Source organism: Mustela erminea, chromosome 1, assembly GCF_009829155.1.
Source record: "Mustela erminea isolate mMusErm1 chromosome 1, mMusErm1.Pri, whole genome shotgun sequence".
NCBI lineage: Eukaryota > Metazoa > Chordata > Mammalia > Carnivora > Mustelidae > Mustela > Mustela erminea.
The window spans coordinates 98,242,598-98,263,228 of NC_045614.1; the positions used below are offsets into that span (position 1 = coordinate 98,242,598).

The window sequence follows — 20,631 nt, forward strand, 5'->3', positions numbered from 1 at the left end:
TAAGTCACAGGGGAAAGGCAAGACAGAAAATTTTAGATTGTTTAGGGGGTAGTGAGGAATCTGGGTTAACTAGTAGAAAAGATTTAGTTCTAGTTAGCAGAAGCAAGTCTGAAAAAACGAGATAGTATCAGATGTTGGAAGGTCTTTGTGGCATTTTGTATCACTGTTCAAGATTTGCTGCTCCTGCCTTCCCTCTTAAAATTTTATTTTTTTGACAGAGAGAGATCACAAGTAGGCAGAGAGACAGGCAGAGAAAGAGGGAAGCAGGCTCCCTGCTAAGCAGAGAGCCCAATGCGGGGCTCGATCCCAGGACCCCGGGATCATGACCTGAGCCAAAGGCAGAGGATGAACCCACCCAGCCACCCAGCTGTCCCCTGCCTTCCCTCTTAAAGTCAGACTTGCTCAGGTGACTTATTCTGGCCAATTAAGTGTGAGAAGTGAAATACATCACTTTCCGGTGGAGACTTTAAAACCAGTGCAAGCTTTGCCATGCTCTTGTGCCCACTGTTCTCCAAGGCAAACTGCAATTCTTGAATGGCTCCTCTGGCAGCCTGGGTCACCAATTGAGGGTCCCCAGCTGAGAATGACAACACAAATAGACCAAACAGTAATCTTTGCTGGGTTAGCTACTAAAAATTGGGAGTGTTTGTTACTGTATTGGACCTAATCTCTCCTAACCCTGATATGGAATTCTGATCTGATATGTTCAGTTTTAACTTCCCAATGGACTCAAGCAGAGACTAGATAAAAGTGGTCTAAGATACAGTGGACATGATCTCTGTATTAGAAATAATAAGACATTAGTCATTTCTTAAGGATTCTCTGCCAGTTTGGTGGGGGTGGTGGTAGTTTATTTCATCTCTCCTACTTCAGGACCTAATTATTATGGCAGCACCAAATTTTTTTATTTTAAGGAAAACTTTACTTTAAGGAACAATTTGTACAGGGGGATAAGACCTTTTTAGAAGATTTAGAATCCTGATTCAGTGTCAAAAATGGGAATAATCGGGGACAACTGGGTGGCTCAGTTGGTTAAGCTGCTGCCTTCGGCTCAGGTCATGATCCCGAGGTCCTAAGATCGAGTCCCGCATTGGGCTCCTTGCTTGGCGGAGAGCCTGCTTCTCTCACTGCCTCTGCCTGCCTCTCTGCCTGCTTGTGTGTACTCTCTCTCTCTCTGGCAAAAAAAATAAAATCTTTAAAAAATGGGAATAATCAGACCAGATATTGTGACCCACCACCTTCCAGATACAATTCTCTAGAGAAACCATAGAATTTAACCAGAGATGACATGGAGAAACCCTATCTCTCTTTAGCAAATGTCCCAAGTTCATTTCTAATGAGACAGCGAGGTGTACAACAGAAATAGCACGGGCTTTGAAGCCAGAAAACCTTAGTGCAATTCACTTACTGTACTTCAATAAAGTAAGTTAGCTCTTCCTAAGCAGCAACTTAATATAAAAATAATAGTAATGCTGATTCTGCTATATACCTTATTAGACTTCCCTCCCTCCACTCCCACTCAGAGGGATCCTTAGGGGCTTAATATTTTCAGTATACACAGATAAACATTCTCTCAGGCCCAGGCATGAACAGTATGAATCTCAGGCCCTGAGGCCCAGTTTGTTTGGCTCATATTAGAATGAATTTCCTCATTCCACTTCATCACCCTGAGGTCTAGGGGCTAAGACTAGAATGACAACATGCAGCCATTAACTAGTGCTGGCCAGGGAGAAGGCAGCCTCAATAGGGAGAGTTTACTAACCCTGAATACATTCCTGGCTGCCCCACCCCGCATTCCCCTATCTACTACTTTCCTTCCCCAGCAGGCAAGCACTTGTACACGAGCACCCCTGTATACATCCATTCATACACATGTACACATCACCACAATTTTTGATTCTGAAAATAATTTTATTATTTTACAGTTGTTCAGGAGAGTTCCTGGGTTGCTATGACCAAGAATTTGGTCACCACAGAACAAAGGATCACAGCAGATCAATCAGTCCACCAGTTTTCACTCTTCTTTGGATGGTAAGAGCAGGCAGGGAACACATCATGTGCATAATAAGAAAATAACCAGCAGGAAAGGGTGGGGGAAGGGGAGGCAAGGAACAGGCATAAAAGGAATTCAGTCCTGGCTGCCATTCTCAGGCTTAGATTTAGAAATTTTTTCTTTTCTATATTCACCCTCCACTTTCCTCAGCTCTCTGTTACCACAGAGGGCAGATGACCACAGGCTGAGAAACTGGAATAACTGTCCCCAGTAGCAGAGTACCTGGGTACTACCAGAAGCCAGGCATGGTCATCAGACCAGTCAGATCCCCCCAGTGGCAGGCAGTGTCTCACCTAGGTCTAGCTCCAAGTATACTGCTTTAGGGCTCACATTTGAGGCACGCCCTGACGACACAGGAATGACAAGAAGCTGATTCCCACTGTCCATAGCCAGTTCTTCCTTTCAATGAAGGGAAAGGCAGGGCCATTTACTACCTCAGTACACATGGGATCAAGGGCATACCCGATAGGATATTATCCTAATAGTCCAGGACCATAGCTCTAACTCCAGTTATGTCTGAACAGCCAGGGAAGGAGAGCTGTCCTACCCCGTGATCTGGGAGCCAAAACCCCTGGGGAGTTCTTCAGCTCACACCCTATTTTGCAAGAGACCTAACCAGCCATTCCATGAGTGACTACTGTTCCCCAGAATTTCATTTATGGCAGGTCCACCTTCCCTCTGAAGCAAGAGGAAATGCAAGGTAAATGAAGCAAAGAAAGTACCAATGGAAATGATACTGGACCATAGATTATTAGGTTTATTAGAACCACCTTCTAAGCTGAGAGACATTCCTCAGCATTTTTTACAGGACCACAAAAAATCAGGGCCCTGCAAAATCTGAACAAATCCCGGGCTCAGCGACCAACTGTGTGGCCTCCTCAGATTACGCGGAAGTGTTGAGGCCTGGGCAGTAGAAGCAAGCAGACTCGCCGGTCCCTGCAGCTCTACCTTGCGCTCACATCCACCTCTGTCTGTGCAGGCACTTTCTGTGGAGGGCTCGGGAGAGGACCTGTGAGTGGGAAGTCCGTTCCACTACTACTGACAGTTTTGATGTTAGAGGAATTCCAAGTTCGGAGGGGAGAGGTCAAAAAGGTGAGAATTCAGTTTATAGATGGCCTGTGAAACACAGAATGAGCAGGACGTGAATCATCAGGAAGTAGATGGCGGCTAGCAGGGGCACTCGGGTCCGGGAATGACAGAGTGAACGCAGGACCCGCTTCCATCCAGCACCACTCCGGGTCTGAAAGAAAAATCTGAAAGTCAGAGAGTCTTCTCCTACGGAGATATGTCCCTTTCTCTCCTCCAAACACTGGAGCTAAAGAGGTATCCCGAGAGAAAGTCCCCGCAAGGTCACTTGGCCAGTTCCACTAGGTTCTGCCAACCTTCTATACCTTTCCTCTCTGAGATCCATCAGTGCCTGGACTTTCACCTTCCTTTTCCTTGGCCCCTTGCCCTCACGCAGCCAGCCCTTTGTGACAGTATAGTCTCCTCTCTTTATTTCTCCCCTTCTTACCCTTCGACAAGTGCTGCTCGTAAGATCAATTAGCAGTGCCTGCTCCTGAGTGCCGCAGGAGCCAATGATGGGAGACCGAGCAGAATCCCAGTCATTGTGCTCCAACCTGTGTTGAGAAAGGAAAGAGTCATGGCTTGGTTCACAGCACAAGCAGCTGCTCAGATGAACCTTTCCCCGTCATCTTGCCATGTGATGCAGCCCAAGAGACCTGCAGCAAAGGCTGCTCCCACAGCTCCTGTCCCCACACAAGCAGGGCGCAGGCTGAGTGGTTTCTTTCAGCAGCAGTAAAAGGTAAGGATACCTACTAGGAATGGATGCCTATTACATAAGAGATGCTGGATTGGGTGCTGTGCATACATTTAACCCTCAGGTTTGACGCTGGTGTTACTATCTTCAAGGTAAGGCTTAACGAGGTAAAAGGTCTTGCCTGTGGTGGCGCAGAAAGTAAGGTTAGAGCCAGAATTTAAAACCCAGATTTGTCTCTAATCCTCATGTTCTTTTTTTCCAATATACCAGAGAAACATACATTAAATTCTTTTTCATTTACTAAAGGCTGGTAGGCAAAGGCATCCAAGAAAGATTTTTGTGGGGTTCTTGGAATTAAACTGAATGGCAGCCTCTACTGTTTTCTTCTTCATTTTTGGCTGATTTGTTTAATAGTGGAACTTCTCCACTTAATGAAGCAGCTGCCCTATCCACTCAATGGTTTCTCACAAAAACACAAACTGTATCAAAGGGGCTGCAGGTAACACAGCACATCTGATCAAACATTTGCCTGTAGAGATGTACTTTTTAATTGTGCTAGGGAGGGTGGAACTCTTCACTCCTCCACATAAAGGAAGGGATGTCCATTAGCCTAACACTCCTGGCCTCTCTTTGCAGGTCACAGAGTTTTCTCCTGGAGAGAAAGAACACCTTAATCTGATTTGTGAGTCTGGAAGGAGAAACTGAGAGAACACAGCCTCGCTCCCTCCTGCCAGTTTCCCTTTGAGAGCCAGGCTGACCGCACAGCACACCTTCTGTGTCTGGTCCTCTGGATGGTAAGCTTTTGGGGGGTAGCCATGACCAGGGACAGCACATCTGGCATGATGTGGTCAGTATGTCAACTATACGATACCTAGCCTATAGGCTAGGCCAAGGACAAATGAAATGTCTATAAATATTGGTTAGAATATTTGGCTGCTTTTAAATAAGTTCACTAAGTTGCACATACACTGCAGAGTCCATGTGACTGAAGCTCTAACACAAGAACGGCAGTATGGGGCCCAGGTAGGCAGCCCGTGATTGTCTGCCTACATTTGCATTCTGCACCAGGGCCAAAGAGGACACCACAGAGGGGCTAAGGCTGGACTAATGTGGCTTGTCTTGACCCCAAACACGCTGCAGCACTCATCTCAAAATGAGAATTAGATCCTAATGACTCTCAAGCCTGGTCCCTGTACACAGTGTAATCAGAATGGATCAGAAGTGAACAGAGGCTATCCCCCGCAGCACTTTACCGCCGGATCTGCTCCTCGGCCACGGAAAGGGCAGTCTCAGCAGCCACTCTTTGGTCCCGTTCTTCTTCTAGCAGCTTCCTCAGTTCGTTCATCTCCTGTTTAGTGTTGCATAGCTGCTGCTGGGCTTCCGAAAAACTTCAAATGAAAGGACAAAAACAGCGTCAGTAGACGGCAGGACACAGTTTCTGATACAAGAGATTCCAAGTGTTCATAAGGTTATAAGGCAGAAAAATGTCTAGAAGTTTGTACCAACACAAAAAACAGAAAAAGGAAAGGATTTTAAAAAGGAACATTTTAAAAGTGTAACTGTTGAAATAAGCTGCAGAAAATGCCTTAAGAGATTTTAGGGATTGATGGAATATCTTTCATTTGAATACCATAGGATTAATGGTGTGTGTGTGTGTGTGTGTGTGTGTGTGTCTGTCTGTCTGTCTGTCTGTGTGCTGGTGCATTGCTTTTGCTTTATATACTCTTCAACTTTACAAATTTATTAAATTGTTACTATTTAATCCTCACATCAATCCTGTAAGGTGATAAGAAGACATATTAAATCCACACACTGGGCTCCAGGTCCATCTAGACGGTGGCCCATTTCTGTACACAGAGTGCACGTGTCAAGGCTGTGGGCCGCTCCCCTACCTTAGCTGTGGCTCCCTCGGTTCTTCAGGATCATTCTTCCTGTGAGCTCCATTCTTTTCCTGGGGAGCTCCTGGAGCAACATCCATATTCAGTGGCCCCTAGGAGAGTAAGTTTAGTCATTCGGTGATGAAAGCACTTAAGAAACTGCGTGGGCAAAATGAGAACACACTGAAGACCTGAGTGAATGAGACACCTCAGAGAGGAACAGTTCCACGTGTCATCCTCTTCAAGTGCAGAGTTAGAAATGAGAATTTTCTGCTCTAGGAGATTAACCTCCAACCTCAAACTCTAGATTAGATTTGGTCCCCAGATTCTCATTTTTTAATCTCTCCTCTTAAAAGCTGAAAGGCTTACCACTTAAAAGCTTATCTGCTTTCTTCTGGCAGAGGATCATGCATTTTCTAGAAGCTGCTGTGATCCTTCCCTTGTTCGATTCCCTCTCCCAAACCACCTCCTCCTTCCCTGGCCTATTCATCTCTACAACAATTCTCACTCCCAGTCTCCTGCTCTACCGTGTCAACAGCCCCGCCTCTTTTGTTTCCCAGGGCCAAATCTTCCTACAGCTTTCTTTCTTTCTTTTTTTTTTTTTAAAGATTTGTTTATTTGAAAGACAACGCAAGTAGGCAGAGAAGCAGGCAGAGAGAAAGGAGGAAGCAGGCTCCCTGTGTTTGTCTTGACCCGAAACACGCTGCAGCACACCTAATTAATCAGCCTACAGCACCAGCCTCTTCTGTGCTGCTCTTTATGTTTTACCATTGTGCTCAATCTCTTAACACCTGCTGAGCAGAGAGATCTATGTGGGGCTCGATCCCAGGACCCTGGGATCATGACCTAAGCCAAAGGCAGTGGCTTTAACCCACTGAGCACCCAGGTGCCCCTTCCTATAGCTTTCTTATGTCCTAAAGCAAAATCCACACTTTTGGAACTCAGAGTTCCAAAAGCCTCAGTCACCATTGTTTCCCATTCACTTTTTGATTTCTCTTCCACCATTTCACTGATGTTTTTCCTCCTCATCCCCCTTCACTCTTTGATTTTTCTAGGCCTTATTCCCATCTCAGCAAATGCTCTCCTCTTCTCTCTGACTTTCCTCCATCACACCTAATTAATCAGCCTACAGCACCAGCCTCTTCTGTGCTGCTCTTTATGTTTTACCATTGTGCTCAATCTCTTAACACCTTCCCCAGCCTCTCGCCAGCTTCTTGCTCACCATTTGCAGCTCCTGGACCTGCTTCTCCAAGACCACGCAGTGATTAAAAAGCTCAGTATAGTGCTGCTGGTTCTCACGAAGACTCTGACTGGTATCGCAGAGCTGAATTGAAAGGGTATTTTTCTCTTCGAGCAGTTGAGAGAACTGAAACAGAGGAAACAAGCAGTGCTTCAGAAGATGCTCCTGAATTTCAAATTTCTAATTGTTTTTAATATAAGACCTTTATTTCAATAATGGTAACACCAGCATTGTGTGTTCCTTCTAAGTGAGGAAATTCAGAATTTCCAACCAAAGGGGAAAACAATTCTGGAGGAGTAGTAGGAAACTTTATTTGTGGTGTGTAGTACACCGACTGGGAAACCAGAAGACAGAACACCACAAGCAATCCAAGGGCACAAACTATCCTAGGTATGTAAAAGGAGAAAGCATGGGTCCAAGATGAAGTTCCTAACAAAGGACTATCATCCTTAGAAGTCTATATGAGACAGACCTGTCACCTAGAAATTCGTACAGCCTTAGTACTGGGCGGACTCTTCAATACTATAGAATTACAAGTTACCAGGAAAGTAGAAAAAGAAATTGCAGTATGTGGGTGGGGGGAGGGGAAACAGAAGAAACCCTAAATCACCTGTGTATGTGTAAGAAACTACACTGAGTGCAGCACACAGTGTAGACACACACTCTCAGGTGTAAATACTGTAATCACTCAAAACAGGACCGACCTTTACTACCTGAGTAACATCAGGGTTTGTCACTTCCTGACTAAGCAGCCCAGGCCATCTCTCACCATGTCAAAAACAGAAGATTTTTTTTTTATATTGAGTGAAAAATTTACCCACTGTAGCTCCTACCCAGTGATCTGAATTCAGTCCTCTAATGAAATCACTTGTAGGCGGTCAAGTTTCAAGTTCTAGTTATGATTAACATCTGGAAACATTAACAACCATAGAGATGTCTCTCCGAAGTACCTACTACAGGACTGTATGCATTATGTGAAGGGGAACTGGTGTAACTGGATGCATGTTCAATCTTTTTGTAAGTATTCTGGGTTAATATTTGTGTAAAAAAGTTGATGTAGGTTGCTGGAGGGGAGATGGGTGGGGATGGGGTAACTGGGTGATGGGCATTAAGGAGGGCACTGATGTAATGAACACTGAGTGTTCAATGCAACTAGTGATGAATCTCTAAATTCTACCTCTGAAACAAATAATACACTATATGTTCACTGACTTGAATTAAAAAAATTTTTTTAAAAAGTTGACTCAATGTTCAGAGAGAAGAAGATACATTTTTCTGGATACTCTGACTGACTGGGAAGGACATTTGATGTATACAGAAAACTAGAATAAGAAATCCCCATGGGGGGGCACCTGGATGGCTCAGTGGGTTAAGCCTTCAGCTTGGGTTGTGATCTCAGGGTCCTGGGATCGAGCCCCGCATTGGACTCTCTGCTCGGCAGAGAGCCTGCTTCCCTCTCTCTCTGCCTGCCTCTCTGCCTACTTGTGATCTCTGTCTGTCAAATGAATAAATAAAATTTTTATTAAAAAAGAAGAAGAAGAAGAAGAAATCCCCATGCTCAGTGAGTTAAGCCTCTGCCTTTGACTCAGGTCATGATCCCAGGGGCCTGGGGCATTGGCTCCCTGCGCAGGGGGGAGTCTGTTTCTCTCTCTCTCTCTGCCCCTCCCTCATGCTCCTGCTCTCTCTCTCTCTTTCTCTCTCTCTCTCACTGAAGTAAATAAAAATTTTCAAGAAAAAAAAAAAAGAAATACACATGGGATAACAAAAATATATGCACAGCCGAATAAAAAATCAGAATGAATAAACTTAACTTCTGAAGAAAAATTGACAAACAAAACAAATGACAAATGAAAAAGAAAGGAGCAGTGACCTGTCCAACATCATGTGGCTAACAGATGACAGACCAGGGGTCAAGCATGGTTCTTGCTTCCAAGTTTAGAGCTCTACCTACTCCGAGATGGCATCCCAACTGAAGCAGGTAATGGGTTTTTTTTTTTTTTTTAAAGATTTTATTTATTTATTTGACAGAGAGAAATCACAAGTAGATGGAGAGGCAGGCAGAGAGAGAGAGAGGGAAGCAGGCTCCCTGCTGAGCAGAGAGCCCGATGCGGGACTCGATCCCAGGACCCTGAGATCATGACATGAGCCGAAGGCAGCGGCTTAACCCACTGAGCCACCCAGGCGCCCCAGGTAATGGGTTTTGGACGGGAGTATGAGCAGTTAGTAAAGAAAAGAATATAAATGTTTGAGGAGCAATACTAATCTTAAGACAGGTAGATGACAACTACTGGGTTTTGAGAGAGTAATATGATCTCCTAACAAACAAAAGTTAATTTTCCTGGCCACCAAATGGTACCAAAAAACCAAAAATAAACAACCCCAAAACAAAAGCAAAAACAATCTCTCAGTATTGAAAAATACAACACTATTTTTCTTTTACAAATCTAGAGGAGAAAGGATAGCTCTGTAAAGCTCATTGGAAGCAAAATCCCCTTAACTGGAGAAATCTAATTGCTTATAAGCCACCCTCATACAAGCCACCTTTTATACTATTTGCATTACTCTGTTTCGGATTAGACAGATCCTAATAGTTCAGGTGTTGGCAAACAATGATCCAGGGTCTGCTACATTTTTTTGGAAACAAGGTTTTATTGGAATATGATCGCTCTATTTGTTTATGCACCGCCTACGGCCGCTTTTGTGACACAACCACAAAGCTGAAAGTAGTAAAAGTGGCGGCATAGCCTATAGACCAAAAATATTTACCATCGGGCCTTTAAGGGAGAGTTTGCTGACTTCAGTTCTAGCTCATGAACTGTTGTGCTTCATCATATCTACACTTGAAAACAGAATAGGAGGGACTAACCTAGACTGCATTATATCAATAGTCACTCCTTTTCCGTTTTTAAGTTTTAGGTTACAAGTTTTTAAGTCTGTATTACATACAGACCTCCAACCATGCTGGCAGAAATATTTATACACAGTCTGAGCATCCACAGAAAGAATAAGGGCGTGGTTTGGAGAGGAACATTATATGCTAATAGTCCATCTATAAGAATCCCACTCTACAACCCAAGAAGCAATTCTCCTAATTAGCTGGGACCCATTTAGAGTGAGGCTCTAAGCTCGTTAGATGATATGCTCCATGAGGGGCTGCTATGTATACTAACATATGGCCAAGCTCACAGAAGGCAAATAATAGTTATTTGCTTGATGAATGAATGAATGAATGGATGACTCTAGTGATAGAGATGCCTAAAGAACTCTTTCACACCCAGAATCACAGTGACCCAAAGTAGTATTCATATACTTTAAATATATATATCTCAAAAAAGCTGTTAAAGAAAACATAACTTTATGACCCAGAACCTAATATATAAATACATAAAACTAAAAGCTTCCCAAAACTAGACTCTTTACTATACATTACATAATTCCTACATATTTCTAATCTCTTTTATTTTGTTTTGTAAAAACATTACTTGAACTACTTGCAACAGTCCCAAACTAGAAAAACCCCGAAGTCCTTTAACAGCAAAATAGAGAAACTATGGTATATGCCTACAATGCAATGTTATATAGCATGAGAATGGAAAAAAATCATACTATCTACAAAACCATGGATGCATCTCACAATATAAATGAAGTGACGTAAGACAGAAGATATGATTCCAAGCATCTGTAGTTCTAACAGTGTAGTAGTAAATAGAAAAGGACATGAAGGACTTCTGGAGTTCTGGTATGTTCTGATTCTTTTTTTTTTTTTTAATATGTTCTGATTCTTGATCTAGGTGCCTTCACTTTGTGAAAATATGCTGTGTATTTATGATTTGTAGGCTTTTTACGTTTTACTTCAATAAAACATTTACATTAAAAGATTTTTAGTTTCTACCCACTAAAATGACCTCCTCATCTACTAATAGCCCTAAATCTCAGGTTAAAAGAGATTAATTATTAAAAGACAAATGCCCAGAGTAATTTACAGTGATTTTCAGGAGAGAAAATGTAACAAAGCTGAGATAGGATCTAATTATGGAAAGAATGAGAACTGTATAGAAGCTGCTCTGGGGCCCCTTGAAAACTCCCAGACAATTATCCCAATAAAGGGTCTACAGTTTTATCTGTTCATTTGGATCAACAAACCTATTTTTAAAAATATAAATTTTTCTGCCAAAGTTAATGGTGTTTATCAGCTTCTGATACTTCAATGTGAATTAGCTAAATTTAACATCTAATACCTTCTACATAAGCTAGGTACCATGCTTTTCCAAATATGTTATCATATTTATCTCAGAATGACCTCTTCCTAATACCTTGGCAAATTACTTAATACCTCTGGGCTTTAGTTTCCCTATCTGTGATACAGCCTACCTATCTTTACCATTTTTGGATCACAGATCCCTGGTGAACTGATGAGATCTCATGATGATAAACTTAAAACACACACACCCCCGTACACACAATTTGTATATAAATTTTTGGACATTCATAGCTTTCCTAACAGCCAATTTTTGTACTCTAGAGCCTAAATGACCTTTTAAATCCCTTTTCATTCTAACAGAATATTAATATAATGTAATAATATATTATATATACCTATAGATATAATAATATAGTAACATAGCTGGGTTCCTCTGAAGAAGGTAGAACTAGGGAGGTGCCACTCCAGAATACTTTGGTCAGAGAGCAACAGGGAGTATAATCATTTGTAAGTGGGTAGGGGAGGAGAGGCAGTGAAGGAAGAAGAGAAGCCAGAGAATGAATGAGGAGAGAGAATAGAGATGTGAGAAGGCATCCAAGAATAATTTTCTTTAATCATGCTTTGGTGAGATTGGCTCTAGGGACGAGATGGCAAAGTGGCTCTTCCATACAGAAATACATCCCGGGGGTATTACACGTAACTGGTGAATTGTTGAACACTACATCTGAAACTAATGTTGTATTAAGTGTTGGCTAATTTAATTTAAATTAAAAAAAAAAAAAAACGTTAAGAATAAAAAATTTAAGGGATGCCTGGGTGGCTCAGTTGGTTAAACATCTGCCTTCACCTCAGGTCTAGATCCCAGGGTCCTGGCATCAAGTCCCCCACTGGGCTCCTTCCTCAACAGAGAGCCTGCTTCTCTCTCTGAGGCAGAGAGAACTTGTATGCTCTCTCTTTCTGACAATTAAATAAAAAATATTTTTAAAAATCTTTAAGAAATTTTTCTTAAAAATTAGAAAGGAAAGGAAAAGTAAAGGAAAGGAAAGGAAGGGGGGAAAAAAGAAAGACAGACAGACATCCCATCTATCCCACTATGCTTCCTTAGAGTGTGTGGACGGGCATGGCTAGGATTTGGGAAAAAGATGGCTTCTTTAGTTAAAGAACATTAGACACCAGTGAGGAAGCCTACAAACGAAGTGAAATGAAGAACAGACCTCTCACTTCTATCCCTGCTATCTAATCACATCTGAAAAGCTTTCTTCCTCCTTCCTGAGACATTTTGCTGTTGCACACTGGTGAGAAACAAGAGGAAAGTGTTGGGAGGATTTGTAGGGAGACACCTTAATATTACTAACAAGGAGTACAATGCTGGGGAACAAGTCTTCCTAAAAGAGTTGGATTTTTCTTTTTATTCTTACTGAATAGATTTCGTCAAATCATTCCCAAGGATGCTCCAAGGGTGCGGAAAAGGAAATAGCCCTCTGTCCAATGCCTTGGGGTGAGCAACCCAGACTCCCAAGAAAAGCAAATCTTCCGTATCCTGATATATGCTACAGCTCCAAATTAGGCTTAATCTGTTTCTACTTACCTCCTGGCTTCTGGTCATGGAAATAAGAAACTGAATTCCAGTCTAGCAGGAAACACTCACCTTGCTGTTTAGTTGCTGAATTCTTAATTCTTTCTGGTGAATTTCCTTTAGGCTGTCATTGAGCTGAGTCCTAAGAAGTTCCATCTCATAAACTAGGTTTTGTGATCCATCTAGAGATGCTGATGTCTCTGGGGATGCCTGCCAGGGTACAAACACTGATGAAATTCCCTCCTAATGCTGTTCATGCTTAATCCCTTCCCTCCATGAACTCTGTCCACCTCACAGAAGTCACAAGACAGCTTGCCTAAGAGTGGCAGCTGGACATTTAGCTTGCAGGAAGCTGATGCTTCCTGGGTGGTGGTTACCTCTGAGTAGTAACCAGCACTGAAATTACCCACCTGTCTTTGGTACTGTACTTTGAGGGCCTCACTCTGGGAGGAAGGAGATCTCAATTCCCTCATAAGATTCTGCAGATGACTGAGCTGCTGATCTTTATCTGAGAGAGCCATAAGGTACTGCTCCTTCATTCTCCTCTCCTGGGTTTCCCAGGAGCTCTTTTCCATCCTACAAAACACATAAAATAATCAAAGGCAAAAAAATACTTGTGATACAGAGATGAATAATTACATATTCAAAACAGTATTATGGGCTGTAGAAATTTAGTAAAAAAAAAACATATCACCAGAGAAAAATTTTATTATAAATTGAATTGTAGAGCAAGATGATGAAGTTGAACTAATAAGAGGATTTCAACTGGCAGGACTGAAGATAATTTCATGGAAAAGCATTCCAGGTTCTCGGAACATACTAAACAAAAGACACAAAAATGAATATATAGACAGACATACTGAATTTTGGAATTGTACCAGACAGTATATAAAGTGGATAAGGTAGGAAATAAGGATAGAGAAGTGAGGTTGGATCATGTGGGGTAATGAGTAGCATGCTAAATAAATCTTATTCTGTAAGCAATGGGAAACCACTTTAATTCTTCAGAAAGTTAGTGCCAGATGCAGACTAACATCATAGTTACAAAAATGCAATGCTACCCAGAGCAACTTACAGTGTTGAAGGAACTGGGTTCAAACAATGGATCTATCATAAACGAGGCATGAGACCCTGAGTAAAACTTCTTAATCTCTCTGAATCTCACTGGTAAAATGGGAATAAACTATTGATTCCTTAGGATTATTCTAAGGATTAAATGAAACACTGTATGTTACACACCAAACACAGAGCCCGACATATCATAATCACCCAAAAAATATGAGCTGCTGATATATTCTATTTGTATTCACCAAATTTGGCCAAGAGGGAGGCTTCTGTTTGACCCCAGCTCATTTTTTTGTAGCACTAGGTAAAACTGTGTCTCTGCCACATTTTTTAGTTCTACTTCTCTCTCCACTCTGTCTAAAAGAACTCATTAGGATTGTAATCAAATTCCTGCAGTATCTCTTCACTTTGAATAGTACCCATGTCTCTATTTTTTCCAACAGTACAAGGTTTTGTTTGAATTGCATCTGATTTGTCTTTCACTCTAGAAATGAGGCAAAACAGTCCCTTCTTTTCTAAATGGCATATACTTGTTATGAAATAACCCTGCTTTGCTAAGTCAGTTGGATTACAGCCAAAACTTTTGTCAAAGAGAGCCCAAACTTAGAAACTAAAAAAAAATTGTATTACAAGTAATTACATGTAATTGTAATTTGTAATGTAAGTGTATTATAAAATGTAAATGTATTTACATGTATTACACGTAAAAGGCAAAGGATTTTCAACACTTCCTTTGATATTTGTCTGTGAAAAATGAGCAAGAACAATTAGAGTGGAATGCAGAAGAAAGATCATAATTTTCCATAAAAGCTTCAAGCTGCCATTTTTCTGGAAGGTGGTTAGGGTATGGAAAGAGATGCTCACTGGAAAATAGGGCCTAAGGAACAAAGCTGATTACCTCATAGAATTCAGCCATAAAGGGATATAACTCATTTACTCTGCTTATGTAACACAGTACAGGAACCAGAGCAGAATAAGCAAACCAGTAGCTAAAGGGGTTAGAGAAAGGTTATGGTATAAATCCAGGCTCTCCTAATAAGTCAACCCTGAGGCTAATAGCCAACCAAAGCTTGAACAAGATGTTCCAGCTTTTTCATGTTTGAAAAGTTAATTTCCCCAAAGTAGATCAAGAACAGAAGACTGAGGTCCTAAAGATATTCAGCTAAAGAAACTGGTCCTAAGCCATAAGAGACTTTTTTTTTTTTAAAGATTTTATGTGACAGAGAGATCACAAGTCGAGAGAGAGAGAGAGAGAGAGAGAGAGAGAGAGAGAGAGGAGGAAGCAGGCTCCCTGCCTAGCAGAGAGCCCGATGCGGGACTCCAACCCAGGACCCTGAGATCATGACCTGAGCTGAAGGCAGAGGTTTAACCCACCGAGCCACCCAGACAGCCCGCATAAGAGACTCTTATTCCCAAAAAATAAACTGAGGGTTGTTGGGTTGGGGGTTGGGAGAGGATGGTTGGGTTATGGACATCGGGGAAGGTATGTGCTATGGTGAGTGCTGTGTAGTGTAAACCTGGCAATTCACAGACCTGTACCCCTAGGGCTAATAATACATTGTATGTTAATAAAATTTTTTTTTTAATTTTTTATTTTTTATAAACATATATTTTTATCCCCAGGGGTACAGGTCTGTGAATCGCCAGGTTTACATACGTCACAGCACTCATAAAAAAAAAATTTTTTTTTTTAAGATTTTATTTATTTATTTATATATATTTTTTTTAATAAAAGATTTTATTTATGTATTTGACAGAGATTACAAGTAGGCAGAGAGGCAGGTAGAGAGAGGGGGGGAAAGCAGGCTCCCTGCTGAGCAGAGAGCCCAATGCGGGGCTCGATCCCAGGGTCCTGGGATCATGACCTGAGCCGAAGGCAGAGGCTTTAACCCACTGAGCCACCCAGGCGCCCCTAAGATTTTATTTATTTATTTGACAGAGAGAGATCACAAGTAGGCAGAGAGGCAGGCAGAGAGAGAGAGGAGGAAGCAGGCTCCCTGCTGAGCAGAGAGCCCGATGTGGGACTCGATCCCAGGACCCTGAGATCATGACCTGAACCGAAGGCAGTGGCTTAACCCACTGAGCCACCGAGGCGCCCCCCAATTTTTTTTTTTTTTAAAGATTTTATTTATTCATTTGACAGAGAGAGATCACAAGTAGGCAGAGAGGCAGGCAGAGAGAGAGAGAGGAGGAAGCAGGCTCCCTGCCGAGCAGAGAGCCCGATGCGGGACTCGATCCCAGGACCCTGAGATCATGACCTGAGCCGAAGGCAGCGGCTTAACCCACTGAGCCACCCAGGCGCCCTCATAAAAATTTTTTTAATTTTAAAAAAAGAACTAAAATATTGACTTTTGGAAACATGAAAGGTTTTGTTTCTATAAGGTCTATTAACCCTTTGCAATGTGTTTATTTCTTGTATAAGAAATCTTGGAATTAAAATTTATTCCATTTGAAAAAAAAAAAAAAAAAGAAACTGGTCTTAAAGTCAGGGAATCAAACCTGTGTCCTCATTTTCTTCTTCCTTCTAAACATGAAGTAAAGTATCTTCCTCTCCATCCCCTTAAAATTTACTTCTACTCGAGATGTAATTAATTACTTTTCTTTAAAATTGCTCAAATGTGAGATGAAGAGAGAAAAGCTAATAGAAAGGTAAATAGGGATAGAAGGGAGGTAAAAACATCAATAGCCTAGAAATCATTTTTTTCTCTTCTCTCTGCCCAGTGATAATGAAATGCCCTTCTCCACAACCCTCCAGTGGTATCAATGGAGCCCATGTATGGACCTTGGTCATCTAGTCTCACCTAACAGTAATGACGCACTGCTTCCCCCTCAATTGCAGTTGTCAGTGGAATACAGGTGGGGAGCCTGGACTTCTGCCTCTTCCTGGCAATATCAAGGCACCTCTTCCCCTGCAGCATCAATGAATGCTGAGTAGGGAGCCCAATGGACTTCACCGACCATCTAGTAGTAAAGTATCAGTGGAAACCTACTAAAGCAGAGGATTTAAGACTTAAGAGTCTTATATAAAATGTTCAGGATACAACTGAAAATCACTCATCATACTAAGAACCAGGGAAGTCATGACTTGATAGAGAAAAGAAAATCTACAGATAACACTGAAATGAAAGAGATGCTGAATTATATGTTAGAGAATTATATAAGGATTTTAAAGCAGCCACCACAAAAATGCTTCAACAAGCAATTACTAACACATTGAAAACAGAGAAAGCTTCACATTTCTCCAAAGAAGATACAGAGATAGACAACAGACACATGAAATATGTTCAGCCCCATAATCTTCAGAGAAATGCGAATCAAAACCCCAATAAGGTATCACCTCACAGCAGTCAGAATCATAAAAGACAAGAAATACTAAGTGTTGGTGAGGATGTGGAGAGAAAGGAACCTTCAGGCACCGTTGCTGGGAATGTAAATTGGTGTTGCCACTATGGAAAACAGTATGAAGGTTCCTCAAAAAATTAAAAATAGAATACATACAACCCAGTAATTCCACTACTGGGTATTTTCACAAAGAAAATCAAACACTAATGCAAAAAGATATATGCATCCTTATGTTCACATTATACAGCATTATTATTCACACATATTCAGCATTATTTATAATAGCCAAGATACAGAAGCAACTCAAGTGTCCATTAGTAGATGAATGGATAAAAAAGATCTGGTGTGGGCGCCTGGGTGGCTCAGTGGGTTAAGCCGCTGCCTTCGGCTCAGGTCATGATCCCAGGGTCCTGGGATGGAGCCCCTTGTCAGGCTCTCTGCTCGGCAGGGAACCTGCTTCCCTTCCTCTCTCTCTGCCTGCCTCTCTGCCGACTTGTGATCTCTGTTTGTCAAATAAATAAATAAAATCTCTAAAAAAAAAAAAAACACATGCACGCACACATATGAAAATACTACTCAACTAAAAAAAGAAAGAAGTTTTGCTGTTCACAACATGGATGGGCCTAGAGGGTATTATGCTAAGTTAAATAAGTCAGAAAAAGGCAAATACCATATGATTTCACTTATATGTGGAATCTGAAAAACAAAGAACAAATAAACAAAAAAAGAAGTGGACTCATAAATACGTGAACAAACTGGTGATTGCTAGAGGAGAGGGGGGTTGGAGGATGGGGAAAATAGATGAGAGGATTAAGAGGGACAAACTTTCAGTTATAAAATAAATAAATCACAGGAATGAAAAGTTCACCATAGGAAATATACTAAATAATATTGTAATTACTTTGTATGGTGACAGATGATAACTACACTTATTATGGTAAGCACTGCATAATGCATACAATTGTTGAATCACTATGTTGTACAGATGAAACTTATGTTACTATTATTCAATTTAAAAAAATAGAGAAAACCTCAGTGAAGAAATAGAAGATATAAAGAACTGGATGGAAATTTTAGAACTGAAAGTGATGCAGAATCAAGAATCAGTGAATTTGAAGACAGAACAACAGAAATTATTGAATCTGCTTAAAGAGAAAAATAATCATTAAACTGGATTTCATTAAAATTAAAAAGACCTTATTGAGAAGAATGAAAAGATAAACTGCAAACTGGGAGAAAATATTTATAAACCATCTATCTTACAGAGAACTTATATCTAGAGCATATAAAGAACCCTCAAAACTCAATAGCAAAAAATTAACAACCCAAATAAAAAATAGATAAAACACATGAACAAACATTTCATCAAAAGGGACATATGGGGCGCCTGGGTGGCTCAGTGGGTTAAGCCGCTGCCTTCGGCTCAGGTCATGATCTCAGGATCCTGGGATCGAGTCCCGCATCGGGATCTCTGCTCAGCAGGGAGCCTGCTTCCCTCTCTCTCTCTCTGCCTGCCTATCTGTCTATTGTGAACTCTCTCTGTCAAATAAATAAATAAATAAATAAATAAATAAATAAAGGGACATATGGATGCCAAATAAGCAATTAAAAAATGTTCAACATTATTAGCCATTATGTTAATTAAAACCACAATGAGATGGCATGACACACCTATTAAAAAATTAAAATATAGTTACAATATCAAATGCTCACAAGGATATAGCATTTGATATTGAAACTGGATCACTCACATATTGCTGGCAGGAGTATAAAATGGTACGGGCATTCTGGAATATAATTTTACAGTTTCTTGACAACCTAAACAGATACTTACCGTACAACCTAGCATTTGTACTCCTGGACAACTATCTCAGAGAAACAGAAATTTACTGTCTACATAAAAACCTATACACAAATGTTTATAGCAGCTTTATTAATAATAACAAAATCAGAACTAACACTCATGGGTGAATGGTTAAAGTAGTACATTACACTATGAAACACTGTTCATCAATAAAAAAAAAAGAACTACTGATATATGAACAATGTCAATGGACCTCAAGGGCATTATGATGAGTGAATAAAGGTAATTTCAAAAGGTTACATATTGTAGGATTCTACTTAAAACACTGTAATTTAACTAACTGGAATTTAAGTAAAAACTCAAAAAAAATTCTCAAAAATGGCAAAATGATAGAGATGGAGAACAAATTAGTGGTGGTCAGAGTCAGGGACACTAGCATGGGGAATAAGATTATGACTATAAATTAGTACCACAAGGGATATTATTTGTGAAAATGGAGCACTTGTGTATCTTGGCTGTCATGATGATTACAAATGTATTTACACATATGAAAAAGTATACAAACACACACATATACTTGAGTGAAGGTAAAACTGATGAAATCTGAAGAAGGTCTTTGAATTGCACCCATGTAATTTCCTGATCTGGGTATACTATAGTAATGTAAGATGTTAGAATTGGTGGAAACTACATGAAAGGTACACAGGAGCTCTCTGTATTATTTTTGCAACTTCTTATAAAACTATAATTATTTTATAATTAAAAAAAAAAAAAAAAAAAAGAAACCTAAAAGAAAAGGGTCAAAAAGCAGGGATGATCATACCTGAGCTGATGCAGCTCATGCTGCCAGGAGAGATTTTCCTGCCTTAGCTCTTCTTGCATTATCTGAAAATTTTTTGTCTTATCTTGATACTCCTGAAGTCGAGCCTTCAGTGGACGTAATTCAGTGATTTCTTGGTTAATCTGTAAGTACTGTTGCTGCAGATTCTTCAATTCCTTCAGCTTTAACCAAAGGAAAAGTAAAAGGGTGATTCAGCACCTCTCATTTACCAAGCTTTAACTCATCAACAGCTCCCTACAGAGTCAGTCAGACACCACAACATACGGTCAGCACCTGACAAGTTCATTAACATATATTTGCAACACAAATCTCTAAAACGGTAAACTAAAGAGAGCCACCATCAAGGCTACAGGGTCTGACCATTCCTGCAACTTGTACCCTAGGCCCCTCCTCCCAAGGTCTTAGGTTGACTCTAGATCTAAAGCTCAGACATAGGACAGACTTAAAGGACCTACAGTTTCTTTGTAGGTATTAACTCCCCAGAACAAGAAATGTAAAGACAACTTGACTTTGTATTTAGCTCTGTGCCCTATTTAGGCTCTTAAACTTTCTCATATGGGTATCAACCTTAATTTAGCTTAGCTGATGTTGACTATAAAAAGAAGGTAGTGATGCCCAGGTTCAGTGGTTTAAGAGCACTTACTTAGGCTTTGGGGTCCAACATCCTGCCCACATAGGCTAGGTGACCTGGCACATATTCCTTACACCCCTAAGCCTTAATTTCCCATACCTATAAAATTTCCCTTATCTTAATTTCCCTTACCTCCCTTATGGTACTTAGATTATGAGAACTAAATGAGAAAATTAATGGCGATGGTGGTGATGCTAATAACGATGATGATGATACAATGATGATGGACTTGCCTTTAATCA

The 20,631-nt window shown here is 40.8% G+C and overlaps 1 protein-coding gene and 1 long non-coding RNA gene across 7 annotated transcripts in view; one reads left to right on the forward strand and one right to left on the reverse strand.

Moving 5' to 3' along the window:
* Nucleotides 1-1,890: 1,890 nt before the first annotated feature.
* Nucleotides 1,891-20,631, reverse strand: part of GOLGB1 (golgin B1) — a 120,311-nt gene continuing 101,570 nt past the window's right edge. For 4 of the 6 annotated variants that reach the window (XM_032334831.1, XM_032334833.1, XM_032334832.1 and 1 more), the window contains 8 exons: nucleotides 19,741-19,919; nucleotides 13,117-13,282; nucleotides 12,779-12,916; nucleotides 6,912-7,055; nucleotides 5,705-5,802; nucleotides 5,066-5,200; nucleotides 3,567-3,672; nucleotides 1,891-3,293 (listed from right to left, as the gene is read on the reverse strand). In XM_032334831.1, the coding sequence (XP_032190722.1) occupies nucleotides 3,159-3,293; nucleotides 3,567-3,672; nucleotides 5,066-5,200; nucleotides 5,705-5,802; nucleotides 6,912-7,055; nucleotides 12,779-12,916; nucleotides 13,117-13,282; nucleotides 19,741-19,919 (1,101 nt within the window). In that variant the 3' untranslated portion in view covers nucleotides 1,891-3,158. Of the gene's footprint in view, nucleotides 3,294-3,566; nucleotides 3,673-5,065; nucleotides 5,201-5,704; nucleotides 5,803-6,424; nucleotides 6,481-6,879; nucleotides 7,056-12,778; nucleotides 12,917-13,116; nucleotides 13,283-19,740; nucleotides 19,920-20,631 lie in introns of those variants that run through there. The other 2 variants (XM_032334834.1, XM_032334835.1) reach the window with 2 other exon arrangements.
* LOC116585513 lies at nucleotides 7,051-16,863 on the forward strand. The gene is made up of 3 exons (XR_004283675.1): nucleotides 7,051-7,319; nucleotides 7,804-7,946; nucleotides 16,493-16,863. It is a non-coding gene; the product is annotated as an uncharacterized LOC116585513 (long non-coding RNA).